Below are 21126 nucleotides of genomic sequence, written 5' to 3' on the forward strand. Positions count from 1 at the left end.
AAGTTTGTGTTGAAGAGGTCCTGTTATCTCATTGCTATGTTGCCATGCACACTGCGTCTTGCAGGACATGCATGGTCTGAGGTCGACATGCAGCTGTGTTTCGATGTATGCGTGAGTCTTCATGTGTATCACACTCATGTGGTACATGTGCACTACTTGTAATATGGTCACTTCCATTGTGGTGTGTGCTGTGCAAGGGGCAGCATCGGATCGATGGACTACTTACTGATAGTACCACACCTGTGTCTAGATGTATCAGGTCTGCCCCTTGTCGCTGGATGAGGGGACCCTTGTATTTGCATGTGCATGCGACATGTTGTTCGGCCATGTGTCATTGGCATTCCCTTTGGGTGGTGTTGCGTTTGCTGATTGTCACTAATATGTACACTTATCCAGGCATGTGATTGGCCAATCGGGACTCATTGTTTCAGGGATGTACATTGTCATGGATCGAGCAACTTGTGTGTTGTGTTGTTGTGGATGTGCCTACTTTCGGGCACCATTGCTATGACTGTCGAGTGGCCAGGGTGGGATGTCTATGATGTGTCAGGGTGGGGAGCAACAGTGCGACACAAACAGGATGCATTGTGGTAGTTGGGCTTCCATATCTGACTGCTCCCACATGTCTTTGCCATACAGACTGGCTGTGTTCAGATGTGTTCCACACGTCCAAGGGTTCTCGTGCAAGGGACATGCATGGGAAAGTTGCAGTGCTAGTGCTGCCTATGTCTTCTGCTGGCATGCATGGATTGCACTGTGTGTCTCCACCCCCCATCAGGTGTCATTTGACATGCAATACGGACTTCATTTGTACTCACCCAGCATCCATGTGTTGAGGCATCGGTGCCTTTACATGTACGCTGGCAGGGTACTATTGCGCAGGTTCATGGAGTCATGGATGTATCCTAGATAGCGGGCACAGCAGTTTCTGAGGGTTAGGTCAGGTCTACATGTCATCTGCACATTCATGGAATGGTAATTCTTACGGTTTCTGTACATCGCATCATATACCCTGGGTACTACTAGTGCTACGTGTGTGCAGTCCACGGCTGCTATGCCGTTCATGACTTGTCCAATGGCATGGCACTGGCCCTTCAGCTGGTTCACCTGTGCATGTGTGGCTGCCAATGCAATGTGCTCATTGACATGGAGCAGCAGTGCATCCAGCACCTGTCCCAGCACGGCACTGAAGGTGGACTGGGCCATGGCATGCATCATGGCAACGGTGTGGTGGTAGCTGTCAATCCCAAGGTATTGTAGCACGGACACAAGCTTCATGAGCAGGGGCACTGCAGTGCTGATAGCCATACGGCTATCTATGTCAGCCTGGATTGTGTCCAGCAACTGTGTGATGGTTGCCATGTCCAGCCTATACTTGGTCACCAACCATCAGTCAGGGCCCAGGGTGTTGGCCTGACTCTGGGGATGGCTGTCCGCCTTGCTCGTGATACTCTCCTCATCCCCACCACACCCTGTGCTCCTAGGGCCCTGTCCTGGTTGGCTGCCCTCTGTAGCTCCAGGCGCAGTAGGTAGATGTACACATCAAGGCTTCCGGCTCCAAACGGCAGCATGGTGTTTGGAAGTGTGTTTTGTGCATGGGTGGGTCCTTTGTAGGCCTCTGATTGGCATTGGTTTCACCTGGGCACTTTTTGCAGTCTGCTGTGTTCTTTTACCTCCAGCATTTGGCTAGGGGTATTTTCGGCAGATTTTCCGCCGGTTTTCTGGCGCTAAATGCACCTACTCCGGACTCGTGATGGCTCTGTAATAGCATGAATGGGTGCCAGCGCTATTACAGCCGGTGCTATTACAGCCGGCTGTACTTAACGCCGGCAGTAATAGCGCCAGCGGAATTTGTACTCGTGATCAGGCAGAGCAGTATTGGCGGCGCTAATACCGTTACCGCCGGATTTAAGGGTTACCGCCCACCTCGTGATGAGGCCCTTAGTGTCTAGGTTAAGAAGGAAAAATCTGCATATCATTGGTGTTCCGGAAGACACGTTGAAGGGCAACATTGAGAAGGCTGTCAGGGATATGCTGAGGGATTTGTTCGGAGATCCCGGCTGGTCCCACTGTTTACTGTGGAGAAAGCACACAGAGCCTTAATGTCCAAGCCTAAGCCTGAAGTCTACCTGCGGCCAATCATAGATCACATAATGAACTACCGAGACAGGGACCTAATACTAGGTGCGGCTCGTGAAAAAATTGAAGTGAAACTCGGATCCAACATCATACGTTTTTTCCCAGACTTCACGGTTGCGATACAACATGAGAGGAGAACATTCACTGGAATGAAAAAGGTTACTTAGGGACCGCAACATTGCTTGTGCCATGCTGTTTCCAGCGTGTCCCCGAATTCAATACAATAGTAAATACTATTTCTTTTACATTTCCGGAGGAGGCAGTCACTTTTGTTGTTAAGACTCAGCTCCAGGTCCTGACAGAGCGTGAATTAAATGCCACTTGAAATTTATAAAGAAACAGCCAGCCCAGAAAGAAGGATCTGGCGACACTGAGTAAATGGTAAGCAGTAACTTACCTATATTCCAAGCTATTGCACACGTGAACTGACAGCAGGCCGGCAAAGGCTATGCAAAGCAAGCCCCACTTGAAGCGCTAACTGTCGCCCTCCATGCAAGTGCTTAAGTCAAGATTGATAGTTTTTTGGGATGAGCCCGGGTGGGGGAGGGGCACAGGACACAGCCAAAGTTAGGAGAGGAAATGCGATGGTTGGGTTTGGCTGAAAATGTTCAAAACATGTGTTTGGTGGCTACAAGAAGTCTTATAGACATTTAGTTAGGCATGAGAGTGATTCTGGGAAGTCTGACTAAGGCGTGTAAAATTATTTCATATGCGAATAGAATCAGGGAAAATATATTGTTTCTGCAAGAAACCCATATGTTGGGTCATCAAGCTGCATGGTTTTCTCTGGGGTGGGGTGTCAGTGGGAGCTACACATCCTACTCATCTAAAGCATGTGGGGTTATGATACTGGTGTACAGTTCCCTAACATTCATACTCCTGGTGTCCATCATGGATGAACAAGGCCGTTCCATGATGGTACATGGGCAACTGGGTGACCAGGAGGTGCTATTAATATTTACGGCCCCAACACGGATGACCCAACATTCTATGATGAAGTTTTTCACAAATGTGCCATATTTCCCACTGCCAACATTATGTGTGGTGGCGACTTTAATACCATACTAGATACATATTTGGACCAAAGATGATTGCCGACATGAACCCTATCTAGTGCGGTGGGTAACATACACATACATATGGACGATCTAGGCTTACAAGATGCATGGTGAGCCCTAAATACCACCCAAAGAGGCTACTCTTTTTACTCGTCGACGCACGATATGCCGCATAGATATGTGGCTGGTTGCAGGGACTATATGAAGCGAGGTCATTGACTGTTCAATACTGCCCGCACTTACTGATTCTATTTACTATGTGTATGACGGGACAGAATAGGGGAAGACTACGCTGACGATTTAAGGCAGCCGACTAGAAGACCCTGTACTTAAGGCCAACATGACAATCCCAAGGAGGGCTCAGTCTCACGTAACATGACACTGTGGCAGGCATTTAAGGCTTACATCAGAGGAGTTGCCATCTCGACCGAATTTGGAGTCTTGAACACCATTAGAGGAGAATTGAAGAGAAGGGAGTCTGAACTTGCGCGATTACAACAACAATATGCTATTAATCCCTCACCTACAGGGTGGCTAAAGATAAAGGAAGCCCTTGACATGTTTCGAGAGGTGGCCAACAGGGAACTATATTTTTTTGATAGGCTTGCCAATATGGGGAGGCAGACAGGTCAGGCAGGTTACTGTCACGGACGGGTAAATCAGAGAAGGGTGCTTCACATATCCCAAGTGTGGTACGAACCGATGGCTCCACTGCACACACGGAGGAGGACATTAATACGATATTTTACGATTTCTACTCAGACCTTTACTCCCTGAAAGGAGTAACCACAAGAACAGAAATAGATGAATACCTGAGAGGGATACCAACAACACTATTGTCGGAAGGGGCATGGATGTCTCTAGAAAGACCGATAGATGTTGAGGAGATTAATGCTGCTTTCAAGGGTCTACTTAATGGTAAAGCCCTGAGCTCTGACGGAACTCAGTGCCGAATTTTACAAGGAACCCAGAGCAGAACTTACTCTGCGACTACTCTAGGCCGCCTATAATAAGCGAGGCTGTAATTATATTGCTGCTCAAGCGGATAAGGAGTCCAACAAGTGCGGCTCATATTTATAAATTGTCTTATTGGTTATTTGTAACACTCTTAATACCCAGAGGTTTCTAAGTGCAGACCCGGGGATCGAACCTGTGTTGCTTTGTTTCATGTTGCTTCCAAGCCGAGCGTGTTGTCCCTGAGCTATCCTCCTGAAACAAGCTGTTACTGATAAACATAGATGCTAAGATATTTGCCACGATTTTAGCAACGAGTGTATCCCCATTGATGCGCCATATGGTACATGAAGATCAGGCGGGCTTTATACCTGGCAGGTCAACGGCACCAAACTTGCGCAGATTCTATAATATAGTTGCACAAGCCCCACAAGATCAGAATGTAGTCACTATAGGCATGGATATGCAGAAGGCTTTCTATACAGTCTCTTGGTCATTCCTTTTCCAGATCCTGGATAACTATGGGTTCGGGCACAATTTTATAGAGTGGGTCAAATTACTGTACATAACGCCCTATGCAAGATTAACACCAATGGCACGCTGTCCCAGGTATTAGAGTTAAAGGGGGGGCACCAGACAGGGCTGACCCCTTTCGCCATTACTGTTTGCCTTGATCATTGAACCATTGACAGACGTGAACTGCACCAAGTTTAGCAGAGCAGGGCTCAAGATTGGTGGTAAATCTGAGACAATATCCCTGTATGTGGGCGATATTTCATTATGTATAAATGACCCAGATGAACACCTCCGGCCGGTATTGGCCACTCTGGTCGAATTCGGTAAACACTCAGGCCTCAGACTGAACAGTAATAAGTCATAGATATTCCACCTAACAGATGGCACAGAGGCCCGATAACACAGGCGGGCTGAAATGGGCTCCTAACAATGTTAAATACCTAGGGATAGATCACTCGATCCCACAAGCTGGCAATGGACCTGAACTATAAGCATTATATAGAGGCGCTGAAGACGAAGCTAAAGAGATGGTCTTGTCTTCCAGTATCCGTGGCCGGCCGTTTATCTCTGGTGAAAATTATAATTGTCCCGAAGCTGCTCTATTATTTCCACAACATACCAATGTGGCCTGGCAGGCTATTCTTTAAAGAATTAACTGCGATATGTTCCTCATTTGCCTGGAATGGTCGGATTAGAGTGAAATAGCAAAGGTTGACATTACCATACAAACGGGGTGGCATGCTGTCCCCGGACTTTGAATTATACTATTTGGTAGCGCAGATCCATTACACCATATTCTGGCCACAGCAGGAATCAGATGCCGCACGCGTGCGACTTGGGAGACTCTGCGGAGGTGGTAAACCCCTGATACTAATTCTGGCAGGTAATAGCTATCAGCGCATACACAGTCTAGACCCGGTGGCAGCCACACGAGAAACCTGGGCCAAGTTACTCAGGTGCTCTAACTGTGTGATACTGTTCGATAGAAACCTACCACTGCGGGGGAAAGGAGCTATACATCCTACATTAAACACAATGCTAGCCGCCCACTGGAGTACTGCTGGTATACAGTGGCTGGGGGACTTGTTCGTGTCTGGCAGTTTCATTACATGGGACGCAATGAAACCACGGGTGGGGGACACGTCATTATAAAGGTTTTAATATCATGGTGCCAGGGCTGCAGTGACCTTGTGCTGGCTGTTAATGCCGGCAGAGCCGGAACACACCCCCTGCCCAGAATACATATTAACTGAATCTATTGGCAAGAAATCCATATCAATGTTATGCAAATTTGCGCAAAAAGCCACAATGGAGCTTAAATTTGCTGTTAGAAATAAGTGGGAAGAGTACTTGGGAGTGAGCTTCACTGATACACAATGGTCACACATATGCACGCTAACAAAACAATTGTCACTGAACACCAGATACCATTTTATTCACTTCAAAATACTCAATAGAACTCACTATATGCCTGCATTTCTATCTATACTTTACCCGTAGCGAGAGTGCGCATCTAACGCATATGTTGAGGGACTGCCCCACCCTCTCTGGGTTCTGGAGGGAGGTTTGCACTGTACTGGACGAGACCTTGGGGCCAAAGTTGTCATTCACAGCGACTGATTGCATATTGGGGTATGTTGCCAATATGAACCCACTGAGGCGTACGTTTTTAAACCTAGTACTGCTCCTAGCCAAAAGGGCTATTTTACTGCGTTGGATATGAAGGGAGCCCCCAACATTGTCAGACTGGTTGCAGGATGTCATCTGGGCCAACGACATGTCTAAGTCTAGAGTGGCTAATAACGATTAATGCTATATGATGTTTACTTTCCAAAAAGCAACCTGTTGTTATGGTTTTCTTTTACTTTTCTTCTATAAATAAAGATTTTTTTTTACAAAGGGAACCAGCCTAATTAGGCTAACCTCTTTCTTAAATTCTCCCTGCAGTTTATCGTACAGTGTGACCAGTCTTGAATTGGTTTCAGCCTTCGCGAGCTAGGAGGCAGTTGAGAATGGTTATATCATTTCTTCTTCCAGCAAAGACTGTTTAGTGTTTGTCCTTAGTGGGTGGAAGGAGTTCAAGGCCCCCGTTGTCAGTGGATGCATACTGCACTATGCCCTTCTTTTTAGTCTTAAGGGTGGTTTTAAACGGCATAAAGGATCTGTAGCTATAGTTTACTGCAGTGTGATCAAAGGCTACTGGGCTGGAATTCCAGGAAGTAGCCATGATCCAAGGCTCAATGCAGAAGGAATGCTGTTAGGGATAACCCCTATAGACCACTTCTTTGGCCCATCATGCTACATGAGTATCAGTTCTGCAGCGGGTCTCCAACAAGAGCACCATGCCCTTTTACAGACACTGCGCTATGTTACACTGGTAGCACACTCCCTTTTTATCCACCTGCAACCATGGAAAAAGGTCCACTCTCTGCACCCATGTCATCAAAATGAGGATTTCATCAACAACATACAGCGGGAGGACACGTCCCCACTCTGTGTCGGCTTTCTGTGGATCCCCCATCAGTGATCCTCGGTTTCCTTCAACACCCCTCTCTCCGATTCATAAGGGAAGGAGTGCAGCAGATTCCCCCGATGCAGATTGGGCAGTCCGAGTGGAACAGATCTCGAGCAAAGGGTGCAAAGTAGGCCATGCACCCTTCACCCTCCAATCTCATCTCTCCACTAAGGACGGCTCCTGGGCAGTCTCTGGCAGCACATTTTCCTCTGTGGCTAGCCCAGCTCCCCCAACTTCCTCCTTAGAGCAGCATATGCCACTGGGCCTCCTCTGCATCAAGTTGGTTCTCCTTAATAATCGGTCTCCACAGTATTCCTCAAGACTATGCACCACCCTTAGCAGGAAGACCAAATGTTAGTGTTCCAAAATAACCCGACAGACGTTTGCCACTATTCGCTGAGATGTTGATTAAGGCGGGGTTCGCTTGGGATTGTGGGATGTGCAGCCACCTTAGGGTAGGTCCAACCCATGCCCCCCACCTTACTCCTATTTGGCCGGGTCAACCTTTGGATTAGTCAACCTTTATCAGTCACACTGGAGGTTGTTTCTCTTTTGGCTATCAACCTCTGAACCTGCTACCTTGTACTACAATGCACACTGAAATACTGAACAGTTCTTACACATAATGCAAAAGGCATTCTGGGAAAAGGGATCCAGGTACCTACAAAAACTGGCCCTGCACTACAGGACAAACAAAGCCCTCACTTCCTACCTCTCTTTTTTGATCTGGAAAATGAAAGTTAGTAAGAACACACAGTTAGATGAAAATGCATCAATATGCAAGGAACTTCACATCTGGACACAGCCCTAAAGACTCAAAAACCTAATTATGTTCTTCAGGAAGACCTTGAAAATTTGACTAATTCTTGTACTTTCGAGATTGAGTTCACTAGTTTGGAACGCCCTCTCCTTCTTACATAGACCAGGACACAAACACCTAAAAGACATACGGGAACAGGCAAATCCGTCAAGCTGACCAAGGCAGCAGCTCCAGGTGAGTTGTTTACTGTATTGATTATTGACGACCTAGTACAGACAGCCCTGACTGCCTGTATCATACCTGGCTGTTAACCATGGCCATAGACGCTCCAAAGCATCCTTGGTGGGTGGCTTGCTGCTTAAACACTCAACAGCGGCCTTACAATGACATGCAAGTGCTATGACAAAATCCTGCAAAGAAATAGTCAAAAGATTCCAACCTTTAATAGGATGTTGGGCATTGTGGGCCATGCAAAAGGTCAGTAGCTGCCTAGAATGGCTTAGTTCAGAGTCCTTCTTTAGGGGGATTTGAGGGGGGGATATGAGAACTGTATTTTTAAAGCACTTGTGATTAGAGTCTGAAGTTTAAGTGTTGGAGGTGGTGAACATATGGATTAATTGTGAGGCCTAGGCCATGCTGGCTCTTTATGATGGGCCTTTTGTGGCATGGGCCAAAAACACTGGACACAGCTTTCCTGTGTAAAGGGGAATATATCATGGGAATGTGGGGTCAGGGAGGCAGAAAGGTACCTCACTGTCCTTTTTCACGCTGCCATATACGATTTAGCATATTCACATAGATCTGACCTGGACAGGTGGTTAGCTGGGCAGTTGGGATCAGATCTCATTTTCAGTTCCTTAATTCTTTTCTCCATGAAAATGTTGGTGAGGTGAAAGCACAGATCTTGCTGGATTCCAACACTGCCTCTTTTCTGCCACTGCCCTGTAGTAAACCTTACCTGGTGACTGCCAACCACAGGACTTCTTCCCAGGGTAATGCTCTACTAGGCCTTCAGTCCACAGACAATACGCCAATATGGTGCTTCCTCGGCCACGGCCACAGTCTAAGTTCTGGAACCTTCCACAAGCTTTGCCAAAGCAGATTGTATACTCAAAAGAGTTACCTATGATTAACCCTTTCTTAACACAAACATTTAAGGCGCACACAGCCATACTTCATAGTGAGTAACTACTGTTCCAACCACCCCTCTCACTGCACAATGAAATGTGGCATTCAGATGTGGGCACACAGTTTGTAATACTGGCATCGTGAGAGGAGAACCCACGCAAAGGTCCATGGAGTGGTCCTTAGTCCTCATTTACTGGCTTACCCTGGGACAGCGGGAGGCGGCAAAGCGATAAAAGACAGAATAACTTCCACTCAATTTTATAGATTTTTTATTTTTATTTGTGAGGTCCAACCTAGCTCCACATCTCCATTCCCATCCCTCCAAAACACCCGGCCTACCTCTCCCTCCACCCCAACCCCTTTCCACTTGATTCCTAATCTTGTAAAATGTAACTTTACAGTCATTCACCTACCGCCCTCATCCTATACACATGGAGGGGGTTGGGAACAGGCAATGGAGGGGTTGGGTTGAGCCACAATAACAAACGCGCCACTCGTAGAAATAAAGACAAGTGTATCCAACCCCCTTCCAGTAGCAGCTGCACATGTGAATTATTACTCTAAAAATGCACCTTTCTTTATTAGTATTCTTTCTGAAAACTTGTGGTTCCTTTCCCATTTTTTTAACACTTTTGTGGCCTGGTGGATTCTTCCAATAATGTTATATTTATATATATATATATATATCTTTTCTTTCAGCTTCATAAAATAGCACCAGCGAAACTCCCTAACACTGCCCAACAGGAAGAACACAGATCGCAGATTGAAAACATCCACCTCCACTGTCTCTGAAATGATGTCATCACAACGTGCCAATATTTTCCAACTAACGAGTGAATGATCTTAAGCTATTAGAGTGTAATGATGCAATTGCTCTAACTCATCAGTAGACAGGTCTAACATGATTGCCACTGCTTTAGCCCAACGGGACCTTTAGGAGGCACTGGGCCTCATTCCAAGTCCGGCGACGGCAGGTTGCCGCCGGACTTTAACACCATTTCCACCACCTGAGATCCCAGTACCACAGGGATATTACAAATCCTGGCGGCCCGGGATATCAGGCGGTGGAAAATGTTGTGCCCCATTCCCATGGAGTCCCCTAGGACGGAAGCACTGACACTGTTGTCAGCAGTGCCAGTGCTTCCATGGCAACCCTGCCTACCGGTGCCAATGCGCCCAGCAAGTTAGGCCTGCCAGGCGCATCTGCTCTGGCAGGCAGAGTTGTAGTACGTTGCTACCTGCACCCTTATTTCCGGACCAGCAGACTTGTAATGAGGCCCATTGACTCACTTCTGGTATCCCAGGTTCTAAACTGGCAAGAGGGATAGTTCCATTGCACCATTTAGTTACATTTTCTGAGGGGGCTGTCTTGATGCTTGAATCTTGTGGAAACAGCAATGCAGGAGAAACAAAAGAAGAGACCTGATGCTGAGGAAATAAGATTTGCTAGACCAACAATTACGGAAATGAAGGCCGTTTTTGCTCGTTTTCTCATTCTACCCTGAAAGGATTGTTTTACGGCCTTGGATTTTTTTTTTTACTCAGATCTGTGAGATTGATGCATGGTTTAAACAAGGTATCCTTTCTACATTGGAGAGTTGCAGCATTGTATTTTCCGCACACTAGCCTGCTTTGGCAAAGTTTGAATATAATTGCAAGACAACTACAAAAAACAATAAAAGTCAGTGCTTTAATTAAACCAAACAAGTCCACTCTTAGTACTGCTTTCAACTCATTGAATTTGACGTCTTACTCTTAAAGTTATGACCTTCCAGAACCCAGTACTCCAACCGAAAATAAGCAGACATTTTAGTGAGGCATTAAGGGTGTATAATTCAGGGATACTCCTGTACACCAGATGGGAGGAGCGTCCGGCTCTATTCCACGTGACACCTGCTGTGCAGTAGGAGAGCCAGGATGCGAAAGCCTTTCAGTGTGGGTCTGAGCTACATACACTCAGAAAGGCATTGACCCCCACAACCACGTGGGTGGCCAGTTCTCAATGTACATTTCAGGTGATGGGCTTTGAGTGGTTAATCAGCGGATACGTCATGTTTGCGCTGCGCCCCTTTTTCAAAATTATAACTCATGCTGTAAATGATCTTGTATTTTGGGAGCTGAAGCGCTCTGACCCTTGTCTGCATTTCCCTGTTGGTGGCAGACCAGGCGCAGGGCACGAGTGCCAGGAGCCCATGCCTAAGCACATCTCTACGTGACTCATGCACTTTCCGGAGGCATATCACAATTAGGGAAACACCTTTGTCCTTTCTTTATCTTGCTGACAGCTTCAATATGTCACTGGTGCTTTTTGATCCTTCATAACCCAACAGCCTCCCAGAATACACAGGGAGAGCTTTCTTCCTGTTAGCCCTCTCTCTGTCTCCTCAGAGTAGGTAAAGTAAACCAGTGAGAAGAGCATTTTTATTTTTGCAGTAAAAATGTCGCAGCTTCAAAAGTAGAGTATCAAATTCAACGCCTTTGAAAGCAAAACAGATCAACATTTAAATAGTTGAAACTTAAGTAAACCAATCCTATTGGATACTTTGTATCAATCATGATAGCTGTGCAGCAACAAAGAGGTGTCCATCAGCCAGTGGAAAACAGCATGCAGTCTATGTGACCTATAGCAGGACGTCCCTTTCTCTGCCTTGTATTGTATTTTCAATAACATAACAATTAAATAAATAATGCATATATATGCAGTAATAATACATACATAATTATAATGTTACTCTTTTTACATAATGTAACTGCAATAAATAAAAATACTGTCTTAATATAGATCATATTTATTACATCATATTATATTTAATGATATGTTAATACAATGGAGACAGAGATGACTACTTGATATTTTCCATTTTAACAAATATAGTAAATGTTGTTTAAACAAATTAGAAATTCACACTTGACCCACAATTACCTGCAGAATGGATCAACTTTGCCAAAGCAGGCCTCTTTTTAAAAAATGTGATTTACCCTAGCTAAGGAGCATCAAAAATGCTTGCAGGCTAGGCTCGCCTCTCTTTTCCTTTGCCTCTCCTGCTTCGACGGATGGGCATGCATTGGCACGAGTCGGCATGCCCCTGCACCAAAAAAAAAAAGCGGTGCCACGTCTTATTTAGTTCAGCCACAAAAACACATTCCATCTATTTCCTTTTCCGGAAAGAACGGACAAGTAGCTCCAAAACACAAGACTGCACAGCTCTGGAGGAGGCTAGATAGGCCATCTTATCGTAAAAGGACAGCTTTTCACCCAAGACCCTTCTTGGTAGAAAATCCAATATGGTTCAACATAGTTTTTTTTATTACCCTAGCCTATCACTTTTACCGTCCCATCATTTCCACTGAAAAAATATTCACCTTCTGAAGAATTAATCGTGAATAGTAAACATACAATAATATGTGCATATTCAACAACAGCATTGCAGAGTTTAGCGTGTGACAGAGAAAAGCATTGGGTGTGGCAGGGGACGGTGAGCGCCACTGAGGGATTATGGCAAGAACGGTGAGGGATGGTGCACTGTTAGCTCAGTGGATGGGTGCCCACATTTGATGCCCCCTGATAGCCCTGGGTCTCGAATAGGAAGGATGGCATTAACAGCAGAGCAGCAGAACATTGTCAGTGATGGTGGCAGAGTGAGATTCAAACTTTGACCCATCAAACCCTGAGGACATGAGATCTGAGTCTGAAATAAGCAAAAGCGATTTGGCGTCTCATGAGCTGGCATGGGCAATGGGATCCCATATGCCACTAGTAGAGAGATCGAAAAGCTGCTATTCTTTTCCAAATGGTAGAAATATTGTTAAGTAACAAAAACTAAATAATAGACCAAAAATGAGGGCTTGTTGAATATGGGTCTCCTACTAGCACAGAGCTGGTCTATTAGCTCATGTTCGGAGAGTGAGGAGTAATTACGAGTACTGTCAGTTAGACTTTATGGTCTGTTTTTGGGAGGCCTAGATTGGTACTGCGATGACTGGTGGACTAAGCCAGGAATGGTCTACACTCTCGATTTAAAGGGGTTATTGAGTCAGCAGTTAGTTTGCATACAACTGCCACAACACGAATCCCAAACAGTGAGTAACTGAAATTAAACCAAAATGGATGACGCTGCTCAAAGTCCAAATCAAGATGGCGAACTGAGCATGATCCACAAAGGTCAACAATCAGCAGCTTAAGCAGTTCAATGTTTAGCCTAGGTTGTCTCAATCTGCTTGCTGCCCATGAACCTCTCTGTTCATTACCAGCACATCCCCACTCTCAACTTTCCGCCTGCCTCTCATCTGTTTAACCAGCCTCTCCTTGGTTACGATACCACAGTGACGCGCAAGAAATAAAAAAGTGCAATGTGGGATTTGGCACAACTGACATTATTTACAAAGGGTGAAGAGTCACATGACTGGCAAAAAGGCAATGGTGACGCGTCAGAGGCAGTAGTTAAGAGCAGAGGGAAGTGGATGGCGAGGGGGCAAAGGTCACGGGCAACAGTAAAAGATGGTCACTCTGGGAACAAAATGGGATTAAAAATGTTTCCACCCGCCCTTCCCCTCCACCCGCCCTCCCCCCCACTTTTTGATTCGTCTTTTTTTCTTATTGTTTATTTTTTTTCTCCGCTTGTTACTTCTGTAATGGCTCTTTCAGATAGACACTTCATACTCCCTTGTGTCCTGCAGGGGAAAAGAAAACAGAAAAGCGTTGACCGAAAAGGTCCGTAACTTGCAAAATTCTCAAGACATCTCCAAAGAACAAACATTTTTAATAGCCAGAAGTTTGGTATTTTGAAATATTTAGGGGACCTTTCCCTTTTTTCGTGCACCATCTGTTAATGATTTAATGATTACAGTGAGGATAGACTTTGTTGTTCTACAAAACCCTATGAGTGGCACATTTTATGTAAGTGCTCTGCCAAGACTAGACTGTGTGTAGTCTTGAAACATGCAGTAAATATTTTAAGTAATTGGTAACATGTTCCTTTTACTATGAGGACATGGGGTAGGAGATGGAGCAATGGGTGAGGAAGTGAATCTTGAAGGATCAGGTTTCTGTAACTGGAGCATGAGGTGTAGCCTATATTGGTATTATTGAGAGAGATTTTTGCATAACTGATAGAAAACTGATAGAAAAAACTAAGTATATGAAACAAGGAGGCCAATGAACTTGAACAAGGAGGCCAATGAACATAGAAGCCATGTGATTCCTATTTCAATTGGTGTAGTACGTTCAGGTTTGCTTTTTCTCCTGTGAACCATAATCTAACACCTCCACTGAATGTTTGCCCACGCCACTATACATTTGGTGAAAAATGTCACCTGTAATGATAGATGCTCCTTTAAAAAAAACCATAGGGTAATTTGACCTTGCAGTATCAAATTATATAACGTTTGCACCTACATTAAAAAATATTTCAAATTCACTTAGCACCAGTTTTGCTGCTTATGGGGGCTGGAGTGGTCTGAGCGCTGAATGGGACGAGGAATGAAATAGACAAAGCTGGCATAAAGAAAACCAAATCAGTCAGTGGAACCCAAGGATCTCACAAAATGGAAGAAGGCTAACTTGAGGGTTGGCAAGGGTAACAGACAGTTCTCCAAAGATGGAAGGAACAAGTTACTTACCTGTAACTGTTGTTCTCCAGCATGGGTCTGGCATGGATTCACATGCTCATGAATATTCCCCGCGTCAGGCTGGGAATCCTCGGTAAAGAAAAAACCAGTATCAGTTTCGTTTCTGATCTGTCTTTCGTAGTAATAACCAATCACTGGTCTCTGCGTCATACTGACCACAGCCAATGACTGCCCTCTACCTAAGCACCGCCTCTGGCAGCCATCTTCAGATTTGGAAGCACATGAAGTGGCAGTATGACCAAGTGAAGAGCTGCAGAGGGGTAGGCGGGAGGGTTCGCATGTGAATCCATGCCAGACCCATGCTGGAGAACAACAGTTACAGGTAAGTAACTTGTTCCTTCTCCAGCATGGGGTCTGGCATGGATTCACATGCTCATGAATAAAGAATACATAGCAGTACACACATGCACAACCACGGGAGGTGGCAAAGGCTCAACATTAAGCAGTACATCAAACTCAACATTAAGCATCTTACCTCCTCACCAGGCTCACCTCAGGCGAACAGGTTGCGCAGCACTGCTTGGCCGACCCTGGACTCCTCCCTGGAATCCCGATCAACGCAGTAGAATTTCGTGAAGGTGTGCGTCGACCTCCACGTAGCAGCCCTGCATATGTCCAGCAGGGGCACACCAGAAAGGAACGCCGTGGTAGCTGCGATCGCTCTGGTGGAATGGGCTCTCGGACGGCCAGGCAGCGGTCAGTTTGCCAACCGATGACAGTACATGATACAGCCGGAGAGCCATCTGGAAATGGAAGCCTTCGAGAGAGCCTTCCCCTGATTGACAGGTCCAAAGTTCACAAAGAGTTGTGACATCTTCCGAAAACACTTCGTGCGGTCCACGTAGAACTTCAGCGCTCTAGCCACATCCAGCGAGTGCAAAGTCCTCTCAGCCGGCGACGAAGGCGACGGGAAGAACACAGGCAACACCAAGGGTTCGTCGAGATGGAAGTCCGACGGTACCTTGGGCATGAAGGAGGGGTGTGTCCTGAGCACTACCCTCGTGTCGTGAAAAGTCAAGTACGGGGCCTTGCAGGAAAGGGCCTGGATCTCTCCCACCCGTCGTGCGGAGGTGATGGCCACAAGAAACGCTGTTTTCCACGACAGAAACTTCAACGGGGCCGAGTGCAGAGGCTCGAACGGAGGTCCCATGAGCTTGGTCAGCACCACGTTGAGCTCCCACGCCGGGGCCGGAGCCTTCACCGGCGGGAACGATCTGAACAGTCCCTTCATGAACTCTTTCACCAGACGATGAGACTGTCATGATCTCTGCTTCCAAAAGGTCAGGGTTTTCCCAACTCCCTTGGAAGCAGATCCATAACCCAGGTTCCGAGTGCCAACCAGTCCCAATGGGGACCTTTTGGACCCAGTCCTGGCGCCAGTGGCACCAGGCTCATAAATATGCCCAGTCCCAGCGCTGGAAGCGCCGGGCTCATAATGCTTGGGTGGACTTACCTGCAGCAGACCATGCTGCTTACTTGCCTGCCAGTTGAGCCTCTGATCCTCTTCTGTTTGGAACTACTTTTCCTGTTGGGTGGGGCTGGAGCCACTCCCTAGATGCAGAACACTGGAACTCTTCTGGAAGGCAGGAACTCTTTTCTTACCAGGAACTCTTTTCTTACTTAGGCGTGGCTGTGGAAGGAGACACCTAAGCACTACAGGAGGCTATTTAAACCACACCCGGTGGATGAATCTTGCTTTGCGTTATTCTGCATCCTCTGCAGCAGAACGCTCATCGTGTCTTCTGCATCTGATCCTGGGCCTAAGGAAAAAGGCTTACCATCCTGAATCCAGTCTTCAGCAACACCTATAAAGACAAGAAAGAACAGGTTAGCATTCCGGCATCTGAAAGGCAAAGGCTTACCTACTCTTCGTGCCCTCCGGAGGTCTTCACACTGTATTCCGGCATCTGAAAGACAAAAGCTTACCAACTCTTCGCACGCTCCGGAGGCCTTCGGTGCTGCATCCCGCATCTGAAAGACAAAACAAGGTGCGTTTAAAGACATTGGGGAACTTTAATACTCACGTGCCATTACTCCTTTCCACATCTAACCCAGTGGGTATCCCGGCACCCTGCAGCCGCTCCGAACTTGTACCTGCAAAATAAAAAGACAGTTAGAGCACATTGTGAAGCTGGCAACAAGCGCTTACTTACGTGCTTCCAGGCGCTTCTATTCATCACACGGGCTCCATCTTCAAGGCACTTCAGCCCGTCATCCGCCATCGCCGGAACCCTGCAAAACAAGAGACATCATTATTAAAGACTTTAAAGACATTTGAGTTACTCGAAACTTACCGTTCGTGCAGTAAACGACGGACAGCAGTCCTCTGAAGTCAAGAGGCCTGCGCTACCTATCCGGTGAAGAAACTGGTTACAGCACCCTGCCCCGAGGCAGATGGAGAGCTCGGCATTCACTTACCTAAGGTGAGAGCGTTAACCTGTGGGGGTCTACAGGAGAGGAGAAGAGGAAAGAGATAGGGACACCCCAATAACCCCAGTTCATTAACCCCGTATTTTCTATCTGCAGACATCTTACTCTGCACGTCAGGCATACAGGGCACAGAGGTCCAGCCCAAAGAGCCAACCGGGTGCTGCACATCACCTTTGAAGATACGGTAGTCGCCCAGTCAAGACCGGCGCCTCTGCGAGAATCAGGTGAGCGTTACAGAACGCAAAGCCTACCGCAAAACTCTCGCCCAGGCGCTATGGAAACCTCGGATACTGACCACCTAGCCCGGTTACTTGGGGAACTAAGGGCAGAAGTGCATGCAGCTCGTCAGGAAACGAACGCTCTAAGAAGGGAACTAATTATTTCCAAGGAGAGAACAGATGATCTTGCTAGATAATTGCTACAGTCACAAGCCGGACAGACCCCGCTACCCGCATCAGGGGCAAATCTTCCTTCAACATCCTCTATGAATCCAGTGCAGATCAACCTACCTGGGAATGTACCTCTGGCTCCGCCCGAACGATTTTGTGGTGACCCAAAGAGGTTTGCGGTATTTATCAATCAGTGCCGGTTGCACTTCTTATGCCGGCCAGCAGCCTTTCCAACTGATCAAGCTAAAGTAGCTTTTGTACTTTCGTACCTTAGTGGCAATGCGGCAGACTGGTCGATCCCTATAGTTAATCAAGATGATCCGGTTCTCCATGATTTTCAAGCCTTTCAGCTTAGTATGGAAAAACTGTTCGCAAGACATGCACAGGGGCAGGCCTTGGACAATGAGCTTCTTTCGTTGCGACAGGGTAATCAAGACCTTTTGGCTTATATTGCATCTTTCAATAGACTAATAGTGGAAACTCAATGGCCTGAGGACAAAAGGATTACGCTGTTTTATAGAGGTCTACGTGGAGAGCTCAAAGACGTTTTAGCCCAAGTAGTGAATCCCCCACAAGATTGTTCGGATTATATAGACTTGGTCGTTCAAATAGATCACAGACTGCAGAACAGGAAGGCCGATCATTCCAAGTTTGATGCCCGAGTATTTTCCAAACCGCCAACTCCTTCCAAAGGAGTAGACTCCGGGGAACCCATGCAAATAGGGGGTCTGAAAGGTCCTCTAACAGAAAGGGAGCGGGAAAGGAGAAAACAGTTGCAATTATGCCTATATTGCGGGAACTCAGGGCACTTTCTTCGAGACTGTCCGGTGAAACCTGTCAAGAAGGCAGTAGGAGCTGCAGTTACCACAGTTACAAACTCTGAGCAGGGAAACAACCTCGCCCGACAAGAATAGAGGTCCTCTTGCCGAGCGTGAAAACCAGTTCCGTGACCTCGCATTTCGTGATACCCATGGTCCTCATTAGCCCTGATAATCCGGATCGATTACATGCAATTGAAGCTTACGTCGACAGCGGTGCCATCGGCAATTATGTGGATCATGAAATGGTTTTGAGGATGAATCTAACTCTTTGTCCCAAGGCTGTAAAGGACGTCATTACTACGGTGGATGGTACGGAGATAGCCTCCGGGCCAGTAACGCATACCACTCAAGAGGTGACGCTAGTAAGTCAAGATGGACACCATGAGAAGATCGTGTTCGATGTGATCAAGGCCCCTCAGTTCCAGATTATTCTAGGAATACCTTGGTTAGAGAAACACAATCCTCTGATCGATTGGCCAGCAAGAACGGTCCAGTTTCCAGAATGTGTCTCTACTTGTCACCCTCCACCTGGTGTTGCACTGGCAGCAATTTCTTCAGAGACTCCCCAGTTACCTCCCGAATACATAGAATACCAAGATGTTTTCCGGAAGGAGCAGGCTAACTCTCTACCTCCTCATAGGTCTTATGACTGCCAGATAGACCTGATACCTGGATCTACTCCTCCTTGTAGTAGAATTTATGCCCTCACCGAGCCTGAGAACCTTCACCTTCGACAATACCTGGATCAATACCTGGCAAATGGGTTTATTCGTCCTTCCAAGTCCCCTGCCTCTTCAGCTTTGTTCTTCGTTCCAAAAAAGGAAGGAGACCTTAGAACTTGTATCGATTATCGCTCCCTGAACCAGATCACCGTTAAGAATAGATATCCGTTACCTTTGATCCCTGAACTCCTGGACCAAGTCAGAAAAGCATGCATATATACAAAGCTGGATCTTAGAGGAGCTTACCACTTGGTACGAGTAAAAGAGGGCGATGAATGGAAGACGGCCTTCCGCACCAAGTATGGGCTATTTGAATATCAGGTCATGCCCTTCGGACTTTGCAATGCCCCGGCCGCCTTTCAATATTTTATGAACGATGCCCTCAGAGAGCTCATAGATGTGTGTGTTGTTGTTTACATCGACGACATTCTCGTTTATTCTTCATCGGAATCTGAACATCGGAAACACGTGAAAATGGTCCTCGAAAGATTGCGTCAACACAAACTTTTCGCTAAGTTGGAAAAATGTGTTTTCAACGTGACTGAAGTTGAATTCTTGGGATTCATATTATCGCCTGGCGGAGTGCGTATGGATTCAAAGAAGGTCGATGCAGTTCTCAAATGGCCATCACCATCTTCCGTAAAAGGTGTGCAAAGCATGTTAGGCTTCGCTAACTTTTACCGCAGGTTTATCCCCGAGTTCTCTCGAATAGTCCAGCCCATCACTGCCTTGTTAAAGAAAAACAAACGTTTTGAATGGTCTACCGAGGCGGAACAAGCTTTCCAGGATTTGAAGACTAAATTTATCTCTGCACCAATCTTAAAACACCCTCGCCCCGAACTCCCCTACATCGTGGAAACTGATGCTTCAAGCCTTGCCATGGGGGCAGTTCTATCACAAAAGGACCCGGTAACCAATCAGTTGCATCCCGTGGCATTTAGGTCCCGCAAATTCTCGCCTCCTGAAGTCAATTACACGATTACTGACAAGGAACTTCTGGCTATCAAGTCTGCCTTTAAGGCTTGGCGGCATTATCTGCTGGGGGCCCGACACACCGTTACTGTGATTACGGATCACCGAAACCTGCAATATTTGAAAACCGCAAAAGCCCAATCCTCTAGACAACTCCGTTGGGCATTATTCTTTGCCGAGTTTGACTTCATAATTACCTATCGACCTGGTACAAAAAACGGTAAAGCTGATGCCCTTTCTCGGATGGGAGTGGAAGAACACTTGATCAACCCTAAACCTGTACCAATCATTCCCGAACAAAGAATTCTGGGTGTAATCGCCACAGAATCCATAGAGGAAGTTAAGGATAAAGCCAGGCAACTTGTAACTCCAGCAGACATACAGAATTGGCATCTGCAGGGAAAGGACTTTGCAGTAAAGGACAACTTATTGTATTTCCAAGAACGATTATACCTACCCAGCACAGATTTACAGAAAAAAGTAATCTCTTGTTATCACGACTCTTTAATGGAAGGTCATCCCGGTATAGCCAAGACCTCAGAAAAGATCAAGCGCTACTTCTGGTGGCCGTCTTGGAAAAAAGATATCAGAGACTTTATAATGTCCTGTGGAGTATGCGCCCAAAACAAGAGTCAAAAGGAAAGACCAGCAGGCCTCTTACGCCCTATTGACATCCCACCTCGCCCTTGGCATACGCTTTCTATGGACTTCATCACCGATCTACCTCCATGCTCCGGATACAATACGATTCTAGTAATCGTGGACTTATTCTCCAAGATGGCGCATTTCATTCCGCTCAAAGGCTTGCCAACAGCAGCAACTCTGGCCCGAGAATTTCTCGAAAACATCGTCCGACTGCACGGTTTTCCTTCGGTTCTAATTTCGGATCGAGGTAGTCAATTTATTTCTCATTTTTGGCGAAGTTGCTGTCGGTCGGCTCAAATTGATGTGAGACTATCGACCAGTCACCACCCTCAGACCGACGGACAAACCGAGAGGACCAATCAAACTCTGGAACAGTATTTACGCTGCATGCTGCAACAAACTGAAAAAACTTGGAAAGATATCCTTTGGATAGCCGAGTATGCCTACAA

General features: G+C 46.5%; 1 protein-coding gene across 1 annotated transcript in view; it reads right to left on the reverse strand.

Annotated features, from left to right (window-relative positions):
- Positions 1-9322: 9322 nt before the first annotated feature.
- SEZ6L2 (seizure related 6 homolog like 2) overlaps positions 9323-21126 on the reverse strand; it is a 288620-nt gene continuing 276816 nt past the window's right edge. The window contains exon 18 of the mRNA XM_069652000.1: positions 9323-13741. Within this exon, the coding sequence (XP_069508101.1) occupies positions 13712-13741 (30 nt within the window). The 3' untranslated portion in view covers positions 9323-13711. The remainder of the gene's footprint in view (positions 13742-21126) is intronic.

This window comes from Ambystoma mexicanum, chromosome 3p (genome assembly GCF_040938575.1).
Source record: "Ambystoma mexicanum isolate Mex_15411 chromosome 3p, UKY_AmexF1_1, whole genome shotgun sequence".
Classification (NCBI taxonomy): domain Eukaryota; kingdom Metazoa; phylum Chordata; class Amphibia; order Caudata; family Ambystomatidae; genus Ambystoma; species Ambystoma mexicanum.